The sequence below is a fragment of the Crotalus tigris genome, unplaced genomic scaffold (genome assembly GCF_016545835.1).
Source record: "Crotalus tigris isolate CLP2741 ecotype Arizona unplaced genomic scaffold, ASM1654583v1 scf7180000017893.383635, whole genome shotgun sequence".
NCBI lineage: Eukaryota > Metazoa > Chordata > Lepidosauria > Squamata > Viperidae > Crotalus > Crotalus tigris.
This window is the reverse complement of record NW_024096709.1, coordinates 149544-173382: the sequence shown is the minus strand read 5'-3', so window position 1 is coordinate 173382 and position 23839 is coordinate 149544. Positions and strand designations below refer to the sequence as shown.

Here is a 23839-nt window from a genome sequence, read left to right as displayed (position 1 = left end):
CCACTGATCACCTGCCTGGTGGCAGCTGCCTCCTTTTCCTCCACCAACTCTCCCGTAGCTTAAGCTGTGACTGGGTGACACAAGGTGCCACCTCCCTCCACCAGCCCTGGTATCCTTCTGCCAGCCCTCCGTCGCCGCCACTCGAGAGAATGGAGAACGGGGAGGGGGGCAGCTTTTGCTGTGATGCTGACCAAAGTTTTTACGCCAGACAAATGTGTCTCCAGGGGTTAGGATAGAGCCCAAAGAGTGACTTTAGGACATGTAAAGGTACGGGGGGGGGGAGTTAGCTGTCTGAGGGAGATGCAGAGGTGGAAAACTGCTGCAGGGTGGTCAATTTCACCCACCACCACCCAGGAACAAAACTACTCAAGTGGCCCTGGGGAGCCTCGGTCACACCCACTTGCATGAAGCAGCAGCCCATGTGGGCTGCTTTCATCCCAGTTGGGAAAGGGAGAAAAGTGACTTACGTTAGCTTTCTTCGCCTTCCCAGGTGTCCTTAAGTCTTCCTTCCTTCCTTCCTTCCTTCCTTCCTTCCTTCCTTCCTTCCTTCCCATAGCAATCATTGGTCTACACTCGCTGCCCTGCATCGCCCCGTCTCCCTTTTCCATTCTGGAAATGGCAGCCCCATTTGCGGCCACTTCTCCTCCCAGCGTTGTATTCCTTTGTATGGAAGGATGGTAAGCTTCAAGGAGGATGCTAAGCCAGCTGGAGCTGGGTGAGATAGGCCAGAATCCCCTTCCCCAATGATTCTGCAAAGCTCTTAAGATTTTGCATGGAGGAGTGGATCACTTCCTGCAGGGTTGACCTCAGCACCCGCTTCAGATGGCAAAGAGAAGAGCTTTGCTCTTTTTCTCCAGGGCCTTATTGATACTGTTGCATAAAATCTTTTTTCTTTTCTTTCTTTCTTTCTTTCTTTCTTTCTTTCTTTCTTTCTTTCTTTCTTTCTTTCTTTCTTTCTTTCTTTCTTTCCATTCATCCTTCCAATCTGTATCTGTATAAGGTCTACATAGTGTCCACATGTAGCAGATAAATAATTTTAATGCCTTTCTTTATTATTATTTCTTCTTGTTCTGAATTATTAAATAAAATAAAGTTTTCCCAGCACAAAAAAATATACCTTTTAATAAAGGAAATGGCCTCTTTTAGCATAAGAAGTGCAGCTCTTTCTACTTTCATTGGCTGCTCTATAATGTCATAGTTTCTCATTATAATACATTCCCAATATCTCACAAAACCAAATCTTGAGTACCAGGAAACAAAGAAGAAGAAGTGAAACAAAGCCAAAGAGAAGATGGCTTTCCAACTGAGAGAAACAAGATGATTTAGTTTTGCTGCTACACAGGTCAGAAGAGCAAGGGTAATTATCTGAGTATAAAGCCAGAGTTTCTTCTGCTGTGGCAGATCCAACTCAGAGAGATGCGAGATTTGACAGTCATTCATTAGTGAAAATGGCATCCCATAAAAATAATCAAATCCATGATTTAATGGATGATGGCAGTAGTCGTTACGGTATTCACAATTCATGCCTTGATGCCACTTTCCTGAAATATATAATAAAAAAGACATAACAAAAAACAAGCAAAGCAGATATGAATATCAATATCAGTAACAAAGACAGGCTTAGTTTAACCACAACTTTTTATATTTCCTTATTCATTTCAAACATATCCTATTTTTGCAGAATCAGGAGAGAAAATTGGCTACAATTTTATTGTATATATATACAATCACACATTTGTATGTATGTTCATTATTGTTATATGTTATGTACTCTTAAAAAGTACCAACTGCTTTTCAGTAATCCAAAATAATGTATAACTATTAATTAAAACATAATAACCAAACTGGCCTCCAAGACGAAAAATAGAAAAAAAGGCATGGCAAGGCAAACATCTGGCTGACTCTGTGACCAATCATCATCATCTAGGAATAATTAAAAATATGGTACAAAGGATCTTTCACAGATATAAATGTCTAATGACTTCTAACCATCTTTAATCTTTCAATTAAAATAAAGTAATTTTAATCAAAATATTAAAGCATTATTAGAAGTCTTGTTTAATCTTAACCATTTTGATCTTCAGAAGAAGGAAGATGCTAGACAAGACCTTATTTTCTTGGAAACCTAACATGTATATATCAATCATAGTATAGATATGATGGGATTAAATATTTTTAATTTGTATGAATCATTATTCCTAAAATTTTTATTATTTTCTATTGATAATCCTTCCCAAAGAGGTAGCCCACTTGTTTCTAACAAACTATGGGATTCTTCATTTACGTACCAATTATATCCATACTACAGTAGGTTTTGCTTTATTTTTATAAAGATGGTTTACTTAACATTCTTTAGATCCAAGATTCTTCAAAATTGCTCCCTCCCTTCTTACACTTTCATACAATTTCAGTGTTACTGATTTTATGTAAAAGATAAAGGTAAAGAGTTTCCCTTTCAGTCATGTCTGACTCTAGGGCGCAGTGTCTCTGTTTCTTATCTCTGTTTCTTAGCAGAGAAAGCCAGTGTTGTCCAAAGATATTTCTGTGGTCATATGGCCAGCCTGACTATATGCCAAAGTACATGGAATGTTGTTACCTTTCCACCGAAGTGGACCTATTAATCTACTCTCATTTGCCCACTTTCAAACTGCTAGGTGGACAGGAGCTGGGGCAGGAACAAGAGCTCACCCCATAGTGCAGTGCTTGGATCTTGAATCTGGGCTGTCAGCTTCCAGCTGACAAACTCAGTGTCTTTAACCACTGAGACATCATGCCCCGTTACTTTTTGTATAACTTTAAAACAATTATTATTGGTTTTGTAAAGGAAGCATATATTTCTCTATAAAATTAACATTTGAAAATTAAACTTTGTAATGTTACTCTTGTAGAGGAAAGATATGCATCCTCTCTAAAAATATGTTTCCCCTACAATCTAATGCCCTTAACATCTTCCCGAGCAGTCCAGAATCACAATGATAGTTGTCAGGATGGAAATCACTTGGTATCATGGTTGTTAAAAAAAAAACTTCAATGTTTCTAAATTTTAGATGAACTTTCAAGATTTTTTGAAAACTTTATTAAGCGATTTGTTTTATTCATTTTGTGGTGGCTCTTAAAATCATACTTACGGTACTGTAGTCAGTAACATGTGATTATTAATTTATTAATTTTTTGAATTTTGTTTGTAAGTATGTCATTTGTCAGATATTTTAAAACTTGGGTTGAAAATGTATAAAATATTCTGTGACCGCTAAATTATAATGAATGTATTTTCTCTTGTGAGATAACATAATAATAATCCCAGTTTCTAACTTCCATTTAATCCTTATAGAATAATTTCAGCACAGTTTATCAATTGAAACAAATTAATTTTATAGTGTTTAGTTAATCGTAAATTGAATGGAATATTTTCTCAAATTAAAAATTAGCATATGCTTCTTACCAAACAAGCTTGAATTAAATCTTCTGTTATACTTGTAAACGTCACATAAAGGTATTAGTGGAAAGGACAGTTCTGATCAAAATTATCCAAAGTGAAAGCCATATAATATGTTGCTTTTTCTTTTACCCAAACATTTGCAGGCAAATATGTAATATCCTTACCTATTAAACCTGTGCTGTAGCCTTGTCTCTGCAATATCTTTGCAAATGTGGTCTCATTTGGAGGAAGACCACCAGAACTAGCAAGTGACTGAAGAACACGATAACCAATGGTTTCCTCCATACCTAAATTTAAAACATAAATTAAAAAAACAACAACCAGTCCATAACTCTGAACTGCAATTGGTCAACCATCTATGCAGCTAATGACAATTTTTTTTGTATTAATCAGTAGGCTGTCAACACTATAACAATGGATGTTCCTGCTCTGACAACTGATGGAAATTGCAGCTATTTTTAGCGTTTTTTCTTTTGTTTAGAAATCAGGTGTTGAAAGGGTGATGGGGAGAATGCTTGAGCTCAGCTAGCCATAATAATAATAATGCAGCTCCGTGGAAACTCAAGAACACAAACAGATAGCGTTTTGGCGGGCTGAGGAGCTGGGGAGAGAGCCTGTGCTCCAGGCTAATTGGAGAATGTGATTTATGACTGCTTTGTGGGGGTGGAACTTACAACTTGTTACTTTGTATCTGGGGGGGGAAGGAATCTAGTTTTGGGTTCAACAATGTAGTGCCGATACTTTGTTTCCTGAATAAAATGTTTTCTAAGGAAGAATTCTTGCCTTAAAGTTCTTTAATGGGTTTCATCTACCGGAACCATGACATTAACCCAAAACTACTTTCTATCTTGACCACCTTCAGGTCCTGAGCTGTCACCTTTCCTACGTTGAGGGATAGGCTGATAAAGACTCGGGGAAGATCTCAGGATAAAAAAGGAAGAAGCGCCTGTAACTAGCACCCCAGCCAAAGCTGCTGCCTCGGTGAAGGGAGCGCAAGCCATCGCACCAGCAGAGAAAGAAAGTTTGGAAATGGGGGCAAGACCAAAGATGTGAGAACTGATCTGGTCTAGGGAATGGACCTTGCCCAGCAGAGACTCCAAGCATCTTGAGGCAACCCTGCTGAAGATGAGCTCTTTGAAAATTCCTCAAGCCGGCTTGCAGGCAGGAACCTCTCGAGAATCATGCTTCCTGGACCAACTGGAAGCCAAGAGATTGGCAGCCATTGAGGACTCTGGAGAATGGAAGTACCTATCTGCAGTCCACAGCCAATTGGTGGAGAAGTTAGTGGAGAGATTCGAGGGGCTAGAGATGAGAAGCGGGGAACAACTCTCCCATCCTTGCCTGCAAGTGAACACAATGACCTGATGCCAATCTGTGCCTAAGAGAAGCCCCAGCCCCACCGACGGAGAGCGAGCAGCTTCCCTGCATTCAAAGCCACCAGCAGTAACCTCCAGCCCAGTAAAAAAGGAGAGTCTCGGCTGCAACTCGGGACACAACAGTCCGGATCGTCACCGCTCCTCTAGAACTCCAGAGCGCTGCTCGTGACACAAGAGCCCCAGCCACCAGAGAAGTCTGGTCAGCGTTGATCATCACGATCTCCCGACAGTTGCCGCCATCGCAATAGTTCCAGATGGCAGGACTACGATGACAGCCCCAACAGACACCCTCGCTACCGAAGCCCGAGCCACCACCAGTACAGTCGAAGCCGGGATTGTCACAGGTATCGAGGGAGCCCTGATCATCATTACTATTGGTCACACAGCCCTGAGCATCATCATCAATGCCGCCCAAGCCCGAGGCCTGCACAGGAAGAAGATCCAAATGTGGGCATTCAATGAGATTTGATTCAACAGCTGCGTGACCTGTTGGAAAGACAGCAACAGGTTGGGGCGCCATAGCCACTGGGAGGCCTGCAGCAATTGGGGATGCCGCTGGTGCCGCTGGGAGGTCAACAACCATTGGGAGTGCAGCAGCAATGGAGGTGGCAGCAGCCCCTGAATGTACAGCAGCCACTGGGGGGGCCTGCAGCAATTGGGAATGCCACAGCTACCATTGGGAGGTCAACAGCCATTGGGAGTGCAACAGCAATGGGGGGACAGCAGCCCATGATGGCACCACCCCTTAAAGCAATTTTTGATGGTTATCCAGAGAAGCTGATTTTCTTCCTTAATCAAGTACGTTCCCACATGAATCACAATGCCAATTTTTACCCAGATCCAGTTGCTATGGTTGACATTCTCGTGGCTAATCTGGAAGAGGAAACATCTTGAGTGACTAAACAATCTGTACAACTAGCAAGCACCTGAACTGAAAAATCTCCATCTCTTCCTCCTTGGATTGAGGGCCAGGTTCGAGGACCAATCCATAGCCCTCAAAGAAGAGAAGCAAATTCACAACATAAAGCAAGATGGTAGACCTGCGTTGGAGTATGTACGAGAGTTTTGCAAAATAGCAGGTCGGATTGAAAGGTGGCCTGAGCAATCCCTAGTGCAGGGGTCAGCAACCTTAAACACTCAAAGAGCCACTTGGACCCGTTTCTCAGAGAAAACACTATGAGCCGTAAAACCTGCGCACATGCGAGGGAGGGGGATCTTGATTGAAGAGTTTAATTAAAAAGAAATAGAAGCTGCTAGGCATGAGTTCTCTCTCTCTCCCTCTCCCTCTCTTTGTCTCCCTCCCTCTCTCCCCCCCTCCCTCTTTCCGATCTTCTGCTCACCTGGCAAGCTGGCTTCATGTTGTTCTCCGACAAGCTGACACACATTCTTATTGGGCTGGCTCTCTCCTGCCCTTGGTCAGCCAGTCCTCTTCCCCCACTCAGTGTGTGTGTGTGTGTGAGGGAGAGAGCTGCTGCTTGCTGCTTCCTGCTGAGACGCAGCACAGGAGTCCTGCCCAATAAGCTTGTCAGCTTGTCCGAGAAGAGCAGACACACACACAGAGAGAGAGAGAGAGAGAGAGAGAGAAGGGAAGTGCAAGTGCCTCTCTGTGTCTCTGTCTCTCTCTCTGCAAATGAAATTGGACATCGAGCTTGCTCATTACAAGAAACTGTCCCTTCCAGAAGCCAAGCTGAAACCAGAGTAGACCAGGCAGCCACCTCCACAAAGACTCCCAGCCATCACAGCCAAGGAAACCCCCAAGCCACCTGCCAGTCCACCAATCAAATGCTTCAGTTGTGGACAACAGGGGCACCAAGCGGCTAATTGTCTGATCCAGTACCCCCATTAGGGAAGTAGATTGGGGCCACCGGTAAGGAAGAAACCAGCCCAGCAGCCTGCAAAAGAAAAATCAAGCTGTTACCCGTTACCCAGGTCACGTCGCCCACACAGGAGAACTCTGAGGCCCAAGCTGATCCTACCACCACTCTGCCCTCCTATGACAGTGACGACGAAGGGTAGAATGACCGAATGGTGAGTCGACCCGTTCCACCTTTTTCTCTTGCTGCTAAGCTCATAGCCCCTAAGACAGGGGTACAAATGGATCTGAAAGTGCTAGTGGACTCAGGATGTTGCCCTCAAGATGGGTATATGAGCAAGATTGCTCTCCAGGCCCATGAGGCTCCAACAGGCAGATGGGTCCTTAATGGGAGGGACTTTAGTTACCCATGTGACAGAATCTATATGCTTAGAAATAGGTGAACATTGGGAGTTCATCCGTTTCATGGTGGCCCCAAAGATGACTAAGGCTGTGATTTTAGGCCCAGCCTGGTTAGACAAGTGGAAACCTTTATCTGATGGGAAAAGGGGATGAGGACTGTGAGATTGCCCATAGGGCCCAAGCCCCCTCTTGAATCTGCCGATGTTATAGGAGGGTCTAAGCCATTTACCAAATCAGCAAAGATAGCTGCCATTCCCTGACTGAGCGACCACTCATTCCCAGCAAATACCGAGATTTAACGGAGGGGTTTAGTGAGAAAGAGTGCAACATCCTACCACCCCATCAGCCAAATGAACTATTAGCAGGTGCTAAACTCCCAAAGCCGAGAATGTACACTATGACCTCCCTCGAAATGGATGAACTACAGCAATATGTGAACAAAAACCTAGCAAGAGGCTTCATTGAGCTGGCCAAATCCCAGGTGGGGGCTTCAGTGTTATTTAAAGAGAAAAAAAGACAGGTTGCTTCATCTCTGCGTGGATTATAAAGAGTTAAATGCTGTGAGTATAGAAAACAAATATTCCCTCCCCCTCCTGAAGGACCTACTAACCCATCTTGCAAAAGGGAGCATCTTCACTAAATTGGACCTAAGAGAAGCATACTAGTGAGTGAGAATAAGAAAAGGAGATGAATGGAAGACCGCTTTTAACTGTCCTATGGGCAGCTACCAGTTCAAAGTTATGCCATTTGGACTACAGAGTGCTCCAGCTGTCTTCATGCAGCTGATCAACCAGGTGCTACATGATCATTTATACAAGGGGGTTTGCTTATCCTGATATAAAGCAATAATATAGCTGACCATGTAAAGCTAGTGCGAGAGGTGTTAAAGAAATTATTGAATGCCAAACTATATGTTAAATTGTCGAAGTGTGAATTCCATCAGACCAGATTGGATTATTTGGGCTACAGAATTTCCAGTGAGGGTATTGAAATGGATCCTGGGAAAGTGAGAACTGTAATCAAATGCAACCCCCAAAGACTCACAAACAGCTTCAAAGCTTTCTGGGGTTTGCCAATTTTTACCGACAATTCATCCCTTCATTTGCCGAAATTGCTTTACCTCTCATGGATTTGTTAAAAACCGGCAAAGATGGGGGAAAGCCGTGACTGAGCCAGCCGCTAACATGAACTATGAACTGTCAAACTGCTTTTGAGAATCTGAAAAGACTATTTGCGGTTGAGCCAGTCCTAAAGCATCCCTGCTCAGGGAAGCCCTTTGTGATGCAAGCTGATGCCAGCTACATGGCCGTCGGAGCTTTACTGTTGCAAAAGAACCACGAGGGGTCCTGCAGCCCTGTCCTACACCTCAAAAAAGTTCACTGACTGTGAGAGAAGGTGGGCAGTGTGGGAGAAAGAAGCCTTTGCAATTCTTTGGGCTCTGTTAAACTGGCGGCACTACCTAGAAAGGCAAGGTGCCTTTCGAAGTATGGACTGATCACAAAAACTTAGAGGCACTGAAAACTCTTTGCAAGCTTTCCCCGATACAAGTATGGTGGCCGCAGTATTTTAACCAGTTTAACTTCACCCTGAAGTACATACCAGGAGGGAGAAACTTTTTAGTTGATGCTCTATCCAGATTGCCTCAATACAAGAGTCAGCGTGAAGAGATTAATGAATCAATCATACCCACACTGCAAGCTGCGTCTCAATTAACGCCAAGAGCCCCATCTTTGACAGCCCGAAACCCCGGCAATCCTGGGACAAGAAAACTAAAATAGGAACGCCTCAATGATCAAGGACAATCAAGCCACCCTGACGTGTAGGGACGGATTAACCTACAAAGGGGAGAAGTGGTATTTGCCCGAAGCCCTCTGCCTCAATGCTCTCCAGCATGATCACGAAGTGAAGCAAGCTGGACACTTCGGCTATTTAAAAAAACTGCATTTTGTTTGTTGGCAATTTTGGTGGCCAGGTTTGAAACGGGATGTAGAGAACTACGTCAAAAGCTGTGCAGTATGTGCCACCATGAAGAGGATTCCAGGAAAGCCCCTGGATTATTACAACTGGTCACGGACCCTTCCCAGCCATGGGAAGAAATTGCTATGGATTTTATAGTTCAGTTACCTGAGTAGAGGAAATATGGTGATTTGGACTGTGATTGATCTTTTTTCGAAGCAGGCTCATTTCATTGCCTGCAAAGGACTCCTGTCGGCCCAGAAACTAGCTATTTCTTAAGCACATTTACAGGCTGCACGGGGTGCCAAAGCAAATAATCTCTGACAGGAGAATGCAATTTATAGCCAAATTCTGGAGGGGTTTTCTCAAACTAAATTGGCTCATCGCAGGGACTGTCGTCGGCTTTTCACCCATCTACGAATGGGGCGGCTGGAATAGCAAACTCAATGATGGAGCAGTCCCTCAGATGCTATGTGGATTATTAGCAAATGAACTGGACTGACCTCCTCCCTTTCGCAGAGGTGGCTTATAATAACACTGTTCACAGCAGCACCAGTTTTACACCTTTTAAGATTGTCACGGGAAAAGAATTCAACCCAATACCTGAGTATCCTCAGGGACCCTCTGCTTCCCAAACTCTTGACCAATGGGTGAAGAGGTGGGGAGAGGTTTGGGACAAAATGAAACTCACTCTGAAAAAGGCTTCTGAGACATATAAAAAACAAGCGGATAAAAAGAAGGCTCCCCAAAGGTCGTTCCAGGTTGGGCAAAAAGTTTACTTATCCACAAAATATTTACAACTCAAGTTGCCTAGTAAGAAATTGGGGCCAAAATACCTCAGTCCCTTGTTCATCGTAAGGATCATAAATCCAGTTACGGTGGAGTTAAAGCTTCCCAGACTCTTAGGGAAAGTCCACCCTGTGTTCCATTGTAGCCTATTGAAACCTTTTCGGGGTTCTACTCTTCTCCCTAAGAAGGCACCTGGCCTGCTGGTGGTAGCCGGACAGACCCATTATGAAGTGAAACGTATTCTTGATTCTAGACTTTACAAGGGAGGGTTGCAGTATTTAGTACAGTGGAAACGATACTCATTATCCGAACCACTTGGGTAAAATCTAGTGATGTAAAAGCCGACAGGCTCATTCGTAAATTCTATAATAAGCACCCTAATAAACCGAGAGGCAACCCCTAACCTATGGTTTTGTTTGAATTGCAGAATTTATCCTTTTTGTAAAGGGGGGCCGGATGTCAACGCTGTAACAATGGATGTTCCTGCTCTGACAACTGATGGAAATTGCAGCCATTTTTACTTCGCTTTTAAAGTTCTTTTTCTTCTGTTTAGAAATCAGGTATTGAAGGGGAGATGGGGAGAATGCTTGAGCTCAGCTAGCCATAATAATAATGCAGCTCTGTGGGAACTCAAGGACACAAACCGATAACATTTTGGTGGACTGAGGACTTGGGGAAAGAGCCTGCGCTCCTGGCTAATTGGAGAATGTGATTTATGACTGCTTCGTGGGGGTGGAACTTGCAACTTGTTACTTTGTATCTGAGGGAAGGGAATCTAGTTTTGGGTTCAACTATGTAGTTGAACTATGTAGGCAGTTAATGTTGAAAACTTTGGTGGAAAATGAGAAAAACGGTAAATTTAATTAATCTTCAACAGCCTTCCAGATAGGCTGGGTTACATATTTTGGAATAGTAATCTAAAACATTGGGAGGGTACTAATTTGGCGAAAGCTGTTCTACTCTTGGAATATATGGTGTAGCTCAACCAATTATTTAGCCCAACCTTTACTTAGCAAAAGACATTAATATTCCATAACAAACCTGATCGGATTGCATATCTTCCAGTTAAGAAAGCAGTTCTGCTTGGTGTGCAAAGGGGTGCTGCAGCAACATGCTGAGTAAGTTTTATTCCTTCTTTTGCTAACTGATCAATATTAGGAGTCCTAAGAAAAGATGTCAACACATGTTTCAATTGAATAGTTGGGGGGGGGAAATAGAAACCAATTAGCCCATTGTAAAAACAGCATTCTTGCATGTGTCAAAATTTACTTAAATCTAGAAACATACAAGTATGCACATGAACATTCTTGTTAGACCTTCTAGCAATGGGACAACTTGGGTACTGGAGGTAAAACAGAGATAGAAATTCTGTACAATAGAAAAAGCTAATAATAAGATTATACTCCTTTGGAAGCAGTGGCTAATATTTGGTGATCTTTGGATGTGAAGGCAGTATAGGCAGATGCCATGTAAAAAGCCCCTGCAGCAGGGGATTTCAAACGTGGCCCTTTTATGACTTGTGAACTTCAACTCCCAGAATTCCTCATCCAGCGTGCCTGGCTGAGGAATTCTGGGAGTTGAGGGCCACAAGTCATAAAAGGGCCAAGTTTGAAGACCTGCCCTGCAGGATCTGAAACATTGCACAGCTGTTTCAACAGCTGTTTCTATTACCATTATGGGATAAAAGCTGATCGATCAGTCCAATTAATTTAATTTACAATTAAAATTTAGAGGGAAAACCCATATTTTTTTATCCAGTAAATACATATAATAGTCTTATAATTATATTTATATTACAATTATATGTTATGTCCCCATAAACTTCCCAAATATTTCATGCACTTGGATCAATCAAATAAACAAACGAATAAATAAAATACAGCATTGGTATGAAAGATTTTACCTCATTGTAGTATTTCCGTAGCAGCCTAGATCCCCAATGCCTAGATCATCAGCCAATAAGATTACAATATTGGGCTTGTAGCTGATCAAAGCATGAGATTCACTTGGCTTCAGTACCAAGTAGAAAATTAAAACTAAAATTGGGTATCTCCTAAAAAGATGACAGAACAGTTAGACATTTTAGCAAGATCTCAAGGAAGGCTGTTCTTCATACATAATAAAATTTATAGATGGCTATAAAACTGCAGAAGCCAACAATGGACTAAATTGTATCAAAGGAATATGCTATTTTTCAGTCTCAGGGACATTAATGTAAATAGAGAGACCTGTTTTGTTTTTTTTTTTTTTTTTTGATTCCTGAAGGTAATCATAAAGTATTGTCTCACATTTTCTTATTGAAATCAGAATGCATCAGACTAGAAAGCAGTGAAGCCACATCAGGTAGAAAAAAACCATCTGAACTTAAGGATTTAAAGAATAATGTGTGTGATGAGTCTCAGCTGTGGATTGCTAAAACACAGATGTCTTAGAAGTTCACTACTAGCATGGAACAGTGCAGTTCTACAAGCACGTTTTTCTCTTCACTTTTGCCCAAGATAGTTTTTGAAGTTTTCAATCAAGTGATGTTTTATATTTCCATAAAGAATTCTTTTCCCTAATACATTTTTTAAAAACATTATAGGCTGCATTGCAACATTCAGTAAACTATAAGTTTTGAATCTCAAGTATGGATTTAATTAATTTCTTTGCCACCCATAGTGAACATCAGAAAACAGAAGAGGCAAAGTCAGAATCGATAATTTGTTATTCTACTTGGTTTAAAGTAGACATTTAAAAAGATGACTGAACAGGCTGTATTTATTATCATACATACATACATACATACATATATATGTTTTCTGAGGTTTTTGCGGTTGTTTGTATGTAACTCTTTGGTTATTCGGGTTTTCTCCCATGTAAAATTGGAAGTGTCTTGGTGACGTTTCAATGAAGTCCCATTCGTCATCTTCAGGCTGGTGTTTTCAGCTTCGTGCTTCGAGGAGCACGAAGCTGAAAACACCAGCCTGAAGATGACGAATGGATCTTTGTCGAAACGTCGCCAAGACACTTCCAATTTTACGCGGGAGAAAACCCGAACAACCAAAGACCAATACATATACATATACGTATACACACATACACACATACACACATACATACATACATACATGTAATGTCAGTAAAAATATGACTCCTGCGTACGTCCATATCACAAAATAAATCAATTACAATCACCAGGAAAATCCAAATAGGAGAAATTTTAATAAAAACCAAGCTTTCATCGGAAATTTCTGACATCGTCAGGGTTAAAGCCAATCAATGGGAAAAACTTATATAAGACCACCAAGTGCCTGCATCCGGCTTCTGGACCGTGTCATCGGTTCCAGCTGATTAGATTGCACTCTAAATGTATCCATGACACCAGTACCCAGGCCTTTCCTGTTCCTAAGTGTATGAAGTAAGTTTCTGATGAAAGCTTGGTTTTTATTAAAATTTCTCTTATTTGGATTTTCCTGGCGATCGTAATTGATTTATTTTGTGATATGTGTGTGTGTGTGTGTCTTTTAAAATACTAAAAATGCGAATCCTGGGCATTATGTTAACAAATAAAAGAAAAAACAAAAACCAGAATATAATAAACCAGCTTGTTTAATATAAACAGGCCTGTGGTTAAGAAAAGTCACTAAGCTTTCGTCCGGCCAAAAACTGCCAGCGTCATCAGAGTTAGAATAGAAGGAGATCAGGAAGTCCCATTCATCATCTTCAGGCTGGTGTTTTTAGCTTCGTGCTTCTAGGAGCAATGTGTGATCGTAGCTGTTTCTTCCTTTTTAACTGCCAGTGAGGGTATGAACTGATTGGCTGTGTTCTGATTGGGTGGAGGTGTGTTCTGATTGGTTAGGGGCTTGGCTGTGCTCTGATTGGATAGGGGGCTTGGCTGTGCTCTGATTGGCTGGGGGAGTGTTCTGTTTGGGTGGGGGCTTTGTTGTGCTCAGGTTAGTCTGAGTTGCAGGAGGGTTTGAGATGGTGAGCTGCATTGCTGTTGTTTGGCTTCGCGTTCGTGGTCGTGCCTCATCTTCATGGTGGATGTCAGTTTGCTTCATGTATGGATTGGAGGGGTTTAAAGTGGCTAATGATGCAGCTGTGGTCTGGCTTCTGGTTTGTGATCATGCCTCATCATCGGTGTGGGTTTGGGTTTGCTTTTTGTGTGGATGTGTGGTGGTGACATCCTCTGTGGTTTTTGTGAGTGTGGGTCTGGGGTCATTCTTTGTGTTAGGGACTCGTTTGTCAATAAGGGCGGGTTTCCAAATGGCTGGTAGGCAGGAGGTATCATCTCGTTTGTTCATACTGTGTGGGTGTTTTTCTATCTCGGTGGCTTCTCTGATTATTCTGTTATTAAAGTGTTCAGTTTTGGCAATAGTTCTGGTCTTTTTAAAGTCAATTTTATGTCCTGTGGCTTTAAGGTGTTGGAACAGGGAAGAAGTTGGTTCCTCTTTTTTGACTGAGTTTTTGTATTCTTCAGTGCGTGCACTTATTCTTCTGTTGGTTTGTCCGATGTATGTGGTGGGGCAAGCGGTGCATGGGATTTCATATAATCCTTGATTTTCTAACTCAATTTTGTCTTTGGGGTTTCTTAGGATGGTGGATATTTTTCTGTTTGTGCAGAATGCTGTCTCGATGTTGTGTTTGTGAAGGATCTTGCTGATTCTGTCTGTGGTGCCTTTTATGTATGGGAGGAGGGCTTTGCCATTTTCTTGTTCTCTGTCTTGGATTTTAGTGGGGGTCTCTTTTTGGATTAGATTGGTAATCTTATTTCTTTGGAATCCGTTGGATGTTAGTACATTAGTGAGAGTGTGTAGTTCAGTTTTTAGCTGTTGTTCGTCAGCTAAGCGTTTTGTTCTGGAGATGAGTGTCTTGGCTACGGAGTTGATCTGTGCTGGGTGGTGGTGTGAGTGCATGCAGATAGCGGTTTGTGTGTGTTTTCTTCTGGTAGATGGTGTGTTCTAGGGCACCATTGGATTTCTTGTAGACTAAGACATCCAGGAAGGGAAGTTGGTTATTAGCTTCTGTTTCCATGTATTTTGGGGTGTAGGCTGTTGAGGTGTGTGAGGAAGTTGTTCAGTTTTTCTTTCCCATGTGACCAGATTATGAAGGTGTCGTCTACGTATCTCAGCCAGAGTTTGGGTTTGTGATCAGATTTTTCTAGAACTTGGGTTTCAAAGTGGTCCATGTAGAGGTTGGCAATGACAGGTGAGAGGGGTGATCCCATGGGTGCTCCTGCTATTTGTTTGTATTTTTGTCCGTTATAGATGAAATATGTGTTGGATAGGCAGTGGTTGGTCAGACCTAGGATGTGTTGGGGGGGGGGGGTTATATTTGTTTTGGATAATTTTCAAGGCTTCTTTGATTGGCACTTGGGTGAAGAGGGATATGACATCGAAGCTCATGAGTAGGTCGCTGGGCTGTAAGTTTTGTTTCTTTATGATCTCTATGAACCGGAATGAGTTTTTTATGTAGTTGTTTTCTGCAACTACATTAGTTGCAGAAAACTGTAGTTGTTTGGTGAGAAATTTGGCTAGGTTTTGTAGAGGTGAGCCTAAGGAGCTAACTATGGGTCTAAGTGGGATTCCTTCTTTGTGTTTCTTGGGGAGACCATAGAGCTTAGGGCATCTGGATGATTTCTCTCTGGGAATGATTCTTTGCTGGATCTCTTCGCTAATGGGGGAGGCTTTTATTTTGGATCTGGTGGTTTTTTCCAGGTAGGTGGTGGGATCTGTGTTTAGCAGTTTGTATGTAGAGTCTTGGATTAGGTTGGAGTAACCACCATGGTGTTGCCCTTGTCTGCTGGTAGAATTATTATGCTGGTGTCTTCTTTCAGATTAAGTAGTGCTGTCTGTTCCTCTTTGTGTAAGTTACTTTTGGGTGGCTTGCTGGTGCAGAGGATGTTGGTGATTTTGAGTCTGATTCTGTTACCATCGTCGGGGTTGATTTTGGTCAGGCTGGTTTCAACTCCGCATATAATGGTTTCAATGGGGATGTGTTTGGGAGCGACTACAAAGTTGAATCCTTTAGAAAGGACATTGGTTTCGGCTTTGGTGAGGATCCTATCTGAGATGTTATGCACTGTTTGTTTCATGTGTGGCTGTGAGGGAGCAGGGAACAGACATATACGTATACAGCTCAGCGACCTACTCATGAGCTTCGATGTCATATCCCTCTTCACCCAAGTGCCAATCAAAGAAGCCTTGAAAATTATCCAAAAAAATATAACCCCCCCAAACACATCCTAGGTCTGACAAACCACTGCCTATCCAACACATACTTCATCTATAACGGACAAAAATACAAACAAATAGCAGGAGCACCCATGGGATCACCCCTCTCACCTGTCATTGCAAACCTCTACATGGACCACTTTGAAACCCAAGTTCTAGAAAAATCTGATCACAAACCCAAACTCTGGCTGAGATACGTAGACGACACCTTCATAATCTGGCCACATGGGAAAGAAAAACTGGACAACTTCCTCACACACCTCAACAGCCTACACCCCAAAATACATGGAAACAGAAGCTAATAACCAACTTCCCTTCCTGGATGTCTTAGTCTACAAGAAATCCAATGGTGCCCTAGAACACACCATCTATCAGAAGAAAACACACACAAACCACTATCTGCATGCACTCACACCACCACCCAGCACAGATCAACTCCGTAGCCAAGACACTAATCTCCAGAACAAAACGCTTAGCTGACGAACAACAGCTAAAAACCGAACTACACACTCTCACTAATGTACTAACATCCAACGGATTCCAAAGAAATAAGATTACCAATCTAATCCAAAAAGAAACCCCCACTAAAATCCAAGACAGAGAACAAGAAAACGGCAAAGCCCTCCTCCCATACATAAAAGGCACCACAGACAGAATCAGCAAGATCCTTCACAAACACAACATCAAGACAGCATTCTGCACAAACAGAAAAATATCCACCTTCCTAAGAAACCCCAAAGACAAAATTGAGTTAGAAAATCAAGGAGTATATGAAATCCCATGCACCGCTTGCCCCACCACATACATCGGACAAACCAACAGAAGAATAAGTGCATGCACTGAAGAATACAAAAACTCAGTCAAAAAAGAGGAACCAACTTCTTCCCTGTTCCAACACCTTAAAGCCACAGGACATAAAATTGACTTTAAAAAGACCAGAACTATTGCCAAAACTGAACACTTTAATAACAGAATAATCAGAGAAGCCACCGAGATAGAAAAACACCCACACAGTATGAACAAACGAGATGATACCTCCTGCCTACCAGCCATTTGGAAACCCGCCCTTATTGACAAACGAGTCCCTAACACACAGAATGACCCCAGACCCACACTCACAAAAACCACAGAGGATGTCACCACCACACATCCACACAAAAAGCAAACCCAAACCCACACCGATGATGAGGCATGACCACAAACCAGAAGCCAGACCACAGCTGCATCATTAGCCACTTTAAACCCCTCCAATCCATACATGAAGCAAACTGACATCCACCATGAAGATGAGGCACGACCACGAACGCGAAGCCAAACAACAGCAATGCAGCTCACCATCTCAAACCCTCCTGCAACTCAGACTAACCTGAGCACAACAAAGCCCCCACCCAAACAGAACACTCCCCCAGCCAATCAGAGCACAGCCAACCCCCCAGCCAATCAGAGCACAGCCAACCCCCCCAGCCAATCAGAGCCCAGCCAAGCCCCTAACCAATCAGAACACACTTCCACCCAATCAGAACACAGCCAAGCTCCCACCCAATCAGTTCATACCCCCACTGGCAGTCAAAAGGAAGAAACAGCTAAGACAACACATTGCTCCTTGAAGCACGAAGCCAAAAGCACCAGCCTGAAGATGACGAATGGGACTTCGTCAAAACATCGTCAAGACACTTCCAATTTTACACGGGAGAAAACCCGAATAACCAAAGATCTACATACAAACACCCACGAAAACCTCAGAAAACACACACACACACACACACACACACACACACACACCCCACACACACATATATATCCCTGACACCACCTTCTTTCTAATGTACACAACAGTTTAAAAACTTGTAAATTAAGAGCTGGAATAAAAACAAATATACAGGGTATATTTTAACATATTACTTCACGCAGCTCTTGCTAAAATGGTCAAAATTAAAGGTGTATTATAATGTTATTCCAAATATCATTAAATCAACATCCCATGAACTGTAGCAGTAATCTCTATTTCAGCATGAGATAAGTGATGCAATTTTTAATGATCTCATTGTGAATGTTAGAATTACTAATAAACTATGAAAACATGGTTCTGCTAAAATGTCTGGTTGAGATTACGAAAATACAAGTGATAGTTAAAACTTGATTACATCCAGAATGCAGCAGACTATAATACAGTATTTTATAATTGTGTAAAATCAATGATAAAAAAAAATATTATAAAATATAATGTAATAAAAAATAGCTAAAATAAAATTTTAAAAATTGTCAGTACAATCTACAAATAAATCTATAATTAATTGAATACTGAAATGATGAAAATTATATGATAGTGTTATATAAAAACATTTGATATATCAAAAGCAGATTTGATGGTGGCTTCAGGTCTTCTGATCTCAGAAAGTGTTATGGAAGGAGTCAATACATTTTCTTGTTTTCTAGCCATCAATTGTGGTCGTACATCAAGGACTACTGGTAAGCATCTTATTTTTAGATAAAGGACTTTGTGCAGTAATAATCTCTGATAATTAGGCATGAAGGCATCAAATAACTCTTTCAGAAGCTCCACTTTTTTCTCTATTGCAGTTAAATATTCAAAGGTTCAAATTACAGTCTGGGCTGTCAGGAAAGTTTGCCTGGATACGAAGACTTTAATACTGTCATTTTTAAGGATCTCTTCCTAGCAGCCTTCTGAAGTGGTTGCAACAGTTGAACAAATGGCAATTGCCTTGAGAAGTTATTGAATTTAGGCAGCTCAGGGGCTATATCTCTAATTCCTTATAGCACGGGTATCAAACTCGATTGCATCACATGACATATTGTGACTATTGCGACGTTTTTTGCCTTTGCAGAGCTGGCATGGCCTGTGCAAGACGCAAATGGCCTGCAGGCCACCAGTTTGATACTCCCGCCTATAGTAAATGATAGAGAATTCTGCTGCTAGTTACTAAGCCTCACTCTCACTCCCACTCCAGAGGCTTGCTTTTCTGCAAACACTGTTATTTCTTACATCATCATTCTTAAGTCCTGTGAGATCACTTTTTGTTGCTTCAATGGTTTATACTAGAGTTTATTTTCTCTTGTTTCTTTCTTATCAGTGTATTATCATTTTTTTTAAAGCAGATGCAGATAAATTACTCAGTATATATAATTAGGTTCTGTGAAATAAAACAAAATGACTAATCAAACAAGGATCCCAGATATGTAGCCTTTCACTTACTGTCACTATGGCCAGCTTTCTTTGAATTATATGTATTGTTCTTTAAAGGAGTTAATGGTGAATAATGGGCCCTCTTTGCTGATTTCCATATTGTACTGGATTGTAATAAATTGAAAAGTATTAAACCTAATGTTCATAAGAATGCAATTGTGCCAGATTACACATTTTTACTGAGACATTAGTAAATTAACAAAGAAAATGTTTGTTTCATTTACCAGAAATGTGCACAACACTCCATGATCTCTTCCAGGAAAGTCAAGTTATAGATACTGAGAATGAGAAATTTGAGACTAGAGAAAAACATGACAATATTAGAAAAAATCCAGATAATTGGAAATTGTATTGACATGCTATAAATATTAAATACCTTCAAAGTTTATTCAGAGATGATCTCAGTCTATGAAATCTGTTGAAAACTAAATTTTTTCTCTTTTTTTCTTCCTCAGTTTTTTTATGGATATCTTTTAATGGTGAAAGAGGGATTAATTTCTTTACCATGCTTCTGCCCAGATAAAACAAATTACTTCGTATTTCCTCATATAGGAATGTTTTTCAATTTATTCAGACTTTTAGAGCAGGGGTGTCAAACTCGCCACATCACGTGATGTGTCATGACGTATTGCAACTTTTTCCTCATTGCCGGAGCTGGGGTGGGCGTGGTTTTGGCATGACACATCTGGTCCGTGGGCTGGCAGTTTGACACCCCTGCTTTTAGAGTGTTGCTCCTTTTGCAGATTGATCACTTCCCACTGTGTTTAACAATAAAACCTATCATTCCTCATGCTGCCTGGAATTGCTAAAAGTAGAGTCTAAAAGATTGCTAGGCATTGCACCGAAATGTGCTGCTAATTGTAAAACTCCTTGTTTTCCAAATCTCTATTCATAAATGTTACTAAGTTTTTAGAAGATAAATGTCAATGTAGGCATAATACATGCACACCATAGGCATTTCCATGTCATATTCTTTGAATACATAGCCTGTCAGACACAATCCACAGAGAGGTACCTTCTCACAATAAAAGTGATCAAGACAAAAAAAAAAAAAATCCAGTGCCCTCTCATTTATTGATGGCTATCTTTGCATGTCACTAAAATCTCCTGGAAAAGTTACAGGTACACATTATAGAAGTTCCACAGATATTTCAACAGATGGATGCAGCATATTCTCTCTCTCTCTCTCTCTGTCTCTGTCTCTCTCTCTCTCTCTCTCTCTCTCTCACACACACACACACACACACACACAGAGAGAGAGAGAGAGAGAGAGAGAGAGAGAGAGAGAGAGAGAGTTTATGAAATTATATGTTTTGAAATGTATATAAAATTATGAATACATGAATAAGAGAGGGATGTTGTAATGGTATGTGGGAATGAGCTTGGGAGACAAGTGGAAAAGCCATAAACTAGATAAGAAACCAGAGGCAGCTGAGCCCACAGATGAAATGGGGGTATGGCAAATGTCTCAGAAGGGACCCTCACTAGTGTCATTGACTGCAAAGGTCAATGAGAAATGTACTTTCAACATACATAACCATACAATAAAGTTAGAGCTTTTGCTTCTGGATGTGCTTCTTGTCTGGACTACCTTTCAAGGCTGACAAGAGAAGATCCTGCAGGTGAATCATTGAACAAGTGACACAGGGATGATTTGCCTCAATCAGCCCAGTCCGGTTAACAGCACTCCTGCACATATGCAATGCATGCACAGAATCTCTTTGACGAAGTAAAAAAGATCTTCCTCCTATTCGCATCAATCTAAGCATATTGCATGAATACGATTCAATTTTCTTTTAGATAACATGGCCTCTCAGAAGCACATTAGTCAGAAAAAAAGAAAAAGGTAACTTCCATTTTTTTAGAATTGAATTAGCAATTAAAACAGCAGCTTTAAAAAAAGTATTTCTTGCATGCTTATCATTCATGTCCAAAGAAGTATTTTTTAAAATAAGCATTTGGTGCAGAAAAACCTGTAATAAATGTTATCAAACCAATCTATTTTAAACTCTATCACAAGTTTATCTTTCAGTGCCACTAGTATATTTTTCAAATTACTTCTATATTTAATCTGAGAAAATGAGTTAATATAGTACCTGGAGAAATCTCATCAGTTCTCAAGAGATAAAGCAGCAGCAGCCACAATAGCAACTAGACAGCTTGGGTGGAGGGCACACTTTATTCCTACTTTTTCAAGAACGCTGAACTTCACTCTGCTGGACGCTAATAACGAATTCTTCGCATTAATCCTATCTGCTCATGCGTACTTGTAAGCCTACGGGGGGGAGGGGAGCAGTTTAACATAAACAATATGGATAACTCTACACGCGTATTTCTGCTTCCCTTCTCAACCCTGAGCTTCTCGCTGATTACATCAGTTGACATTCGGTTGCCCATATGGGACTGATCAGTGAATAGAGAGGTTTTTCACAGGGATCAGTTTCACACGGCATAATGGCTACTCCCTAGTCTCCAAAAAAAGGGACGTCACATCCTTTAACTGAAGTCTTTCCAAAACAGTCATGAGCACAATGAGCTATTTTCAAAGCTTTTCATTCATTTCAAATCAAAACAACTGCTATAGGAAAAACGGCAAGCTTTGTTGCATTTCAGCAAGGGGGATTTGTTAAAACAGATTAGTTTTTAAAAAGAACCTTTTCACAATAATTGTAATTCGGCATATAATTTCATGATCCCTTCGTTTCTGTTTCTTATACTCTGATGTGGCATTATGCCTGTACTAAGTTTAATTATACTTCATGATGTGAGGTACACAAGAAATGTATATGTTGTAATTTTCCATTTCTGTTAAAGGAATAGGCATATAGAGGCACTTAGCTAAGGTATTTTTAGGAAAGGAGATGTAATAAGCTGGAGGAATAGAGAGAAACTATATACACTGACTTAAAGGATATTTTTAGAATAGTGCACACTATTGAAGAATAGCATATAGCTTATGAATAACATATTATTCAATTTATATAAGGCTTATTCTTTATAAAAACTGCTTAGAGTTAATATTTTAAAATATAACTATGAACCAAAGTGCAGTCATGTTTAACCAAAGCATGAACTCTGCTATACACATAGCTTCTAGATGCAAAGCAGGCATTCTTAAAAAAAAAAGGGAAGACATAAATCCTTTATAATTGCAATTATTCAGTATGGGTGACAATTCACCTTGTAGATAAGGTTATACCCCAGAGTTAGCAGGATGTTACAAATCATGTCACAGAAAAGGGAGTGAAGATAAGACAGGAACAAAAGGGGCATTTGATCTAATAATTGGAAGGTCTGATAATTGTAATGGTTGCTAGGTGGTCGGAAAGCATGTGACTAGTGGGCCTATCAAATGGGCTCACTTTGGAAGGATGTGGCGTGATGCACAGGACAGGATATAAAAAGCTATGCAAAAATTGATTTAAGTGTGGACTCTGGGATTTGCCATTACCAAGAGTTCCACAGCCTTTGCAAAAGCTTTAATAAAACTTGTTTTGTTTTCCAACACCCTTGGAGTTGAATTTTTATTCCTCACAATAATAACCAAGATTCTTCATAAGTGTTTGCAAACTTTTGGAACTGCAGTGTTTGTATAATTTAGATAATTTCTTCTAAAAATTATTCAATGTTTATTTTGTAATTCAAAGGACAGGAATAATGAGATTGTCATGTAGTGGATGCCAGCTTCCCTACCACCATTCATAGCATAACAGTATAGTAAAATCAAACATGCCTTGAATTTTGTAAATAAATTTCAAATGCATCTCACAAATGAGATAAAGAAGAGCCTCTTTTTAGATGAAGAAAATGGTCAAAGAATAGAGGACAGTTCAGCACAGTATTACTTTAAAACCTAGTTAATTCTAGTTAATACCAACTCAGGTACATTATTATACCATGGCTTAATCAAACAAATTAAAATGGATAAAAATAAAATATGGAAGTATGAGGTACACAATAAATGTACATGTTACAATTTTTCATTTCTGCTAAAGGAATAGGCATATAGAGGCACTTAACTAAGGTATTTTTTAGGAAAGAAGAGGTAGTAAGCTGGAGAAATAGAGGGAAACTATATACACTGACTTAAAGCATATTTTTACAATAGTGCACACTATTTTAAAATAGCATATTCAATTTATATAAGGTTTATTCTTTATAAAAACTGTCTAGAGTTAGTATTTTAAAGTATAACTATGAACCAAAGTGCAGCCATGTTTAACCGAAGTGTTATGTCCTGGGCCTGTGATTGACAGAGCAGGTGCAGGAAGCTGCAGGGAGACTCGGGCAGACCATGTGGCTGCCCAGGCCAGACAGGCTGTCTCCAGCCTATTGTGCACGCGCGAAGCAGGAAAATACGTTGCAATTATTGGTTGACGCTGTTCCCTGCAAAAGGATATAAAAGGGATCCGTGCCATTCTGTGTTGTTCTGTTGAAGACTGAATAAAGAAGCAACTGTTGTTACTCCTGCCTCGTCTCAAATCCCTTACCAACTAACAGAACACGAAGCATGAACTTTATTATACACATAGCTTCTAGATGAAAAGCAGGAACTCTTGTAGATAAACAACGGAAGACATAAATCCTTTACATTTGCAATTATCCAGTTTGGGTAACAGTTCACCTTGTAAATAAGCTATACCC

General features: G+C 40.7%; 1 protein-coding gene across 4 annotated transcripts in view; it reads right to left on the bottom strand.

The window, feature by feature from the left end:
• Positions 1-21655, bottom strand: part of LOC120308288 (arylsulfatase D-like) — a 55316-nt gene extending 33661 nt beyond the window's left edge. For 2 of the 4 annotated variants that reach the window (XM_039344154.1, XM_039344157.1), the window contains exons 1-6: positions 21292-21655; positions 19420-19494; positions 11679-11828; positions 10817-10938; positions 3604-3726; positions 1118-1541 (exon numbers count right to left, since the gene is read on the bottom strand). In XM_039344154.1, the coding sequence (XP_039200088.1) occupies positions 1118-1541; positions 3604-3726; positions 10817-10938; positions 11679-11828; positions 19420-19442 (842 nt within the window). In that variant the 5' untranslated portion in view covers positions 19443-19494; positions 21292-21655. Of the gene's footprint in view, positions 1-1117; positions 1542-3603; positions 3727-10816; positions 10939-11678; positions 11829-19419; positions 19495-19571; positions 20395-21291 lie in introns of those variants that run through there. The other 2 variants (XM_039344155.1, XM_039344156.1) reach the window with 2 other exon arrangements.
• Positions 21656-23839: the final 2184 nt, after the last annotated feature.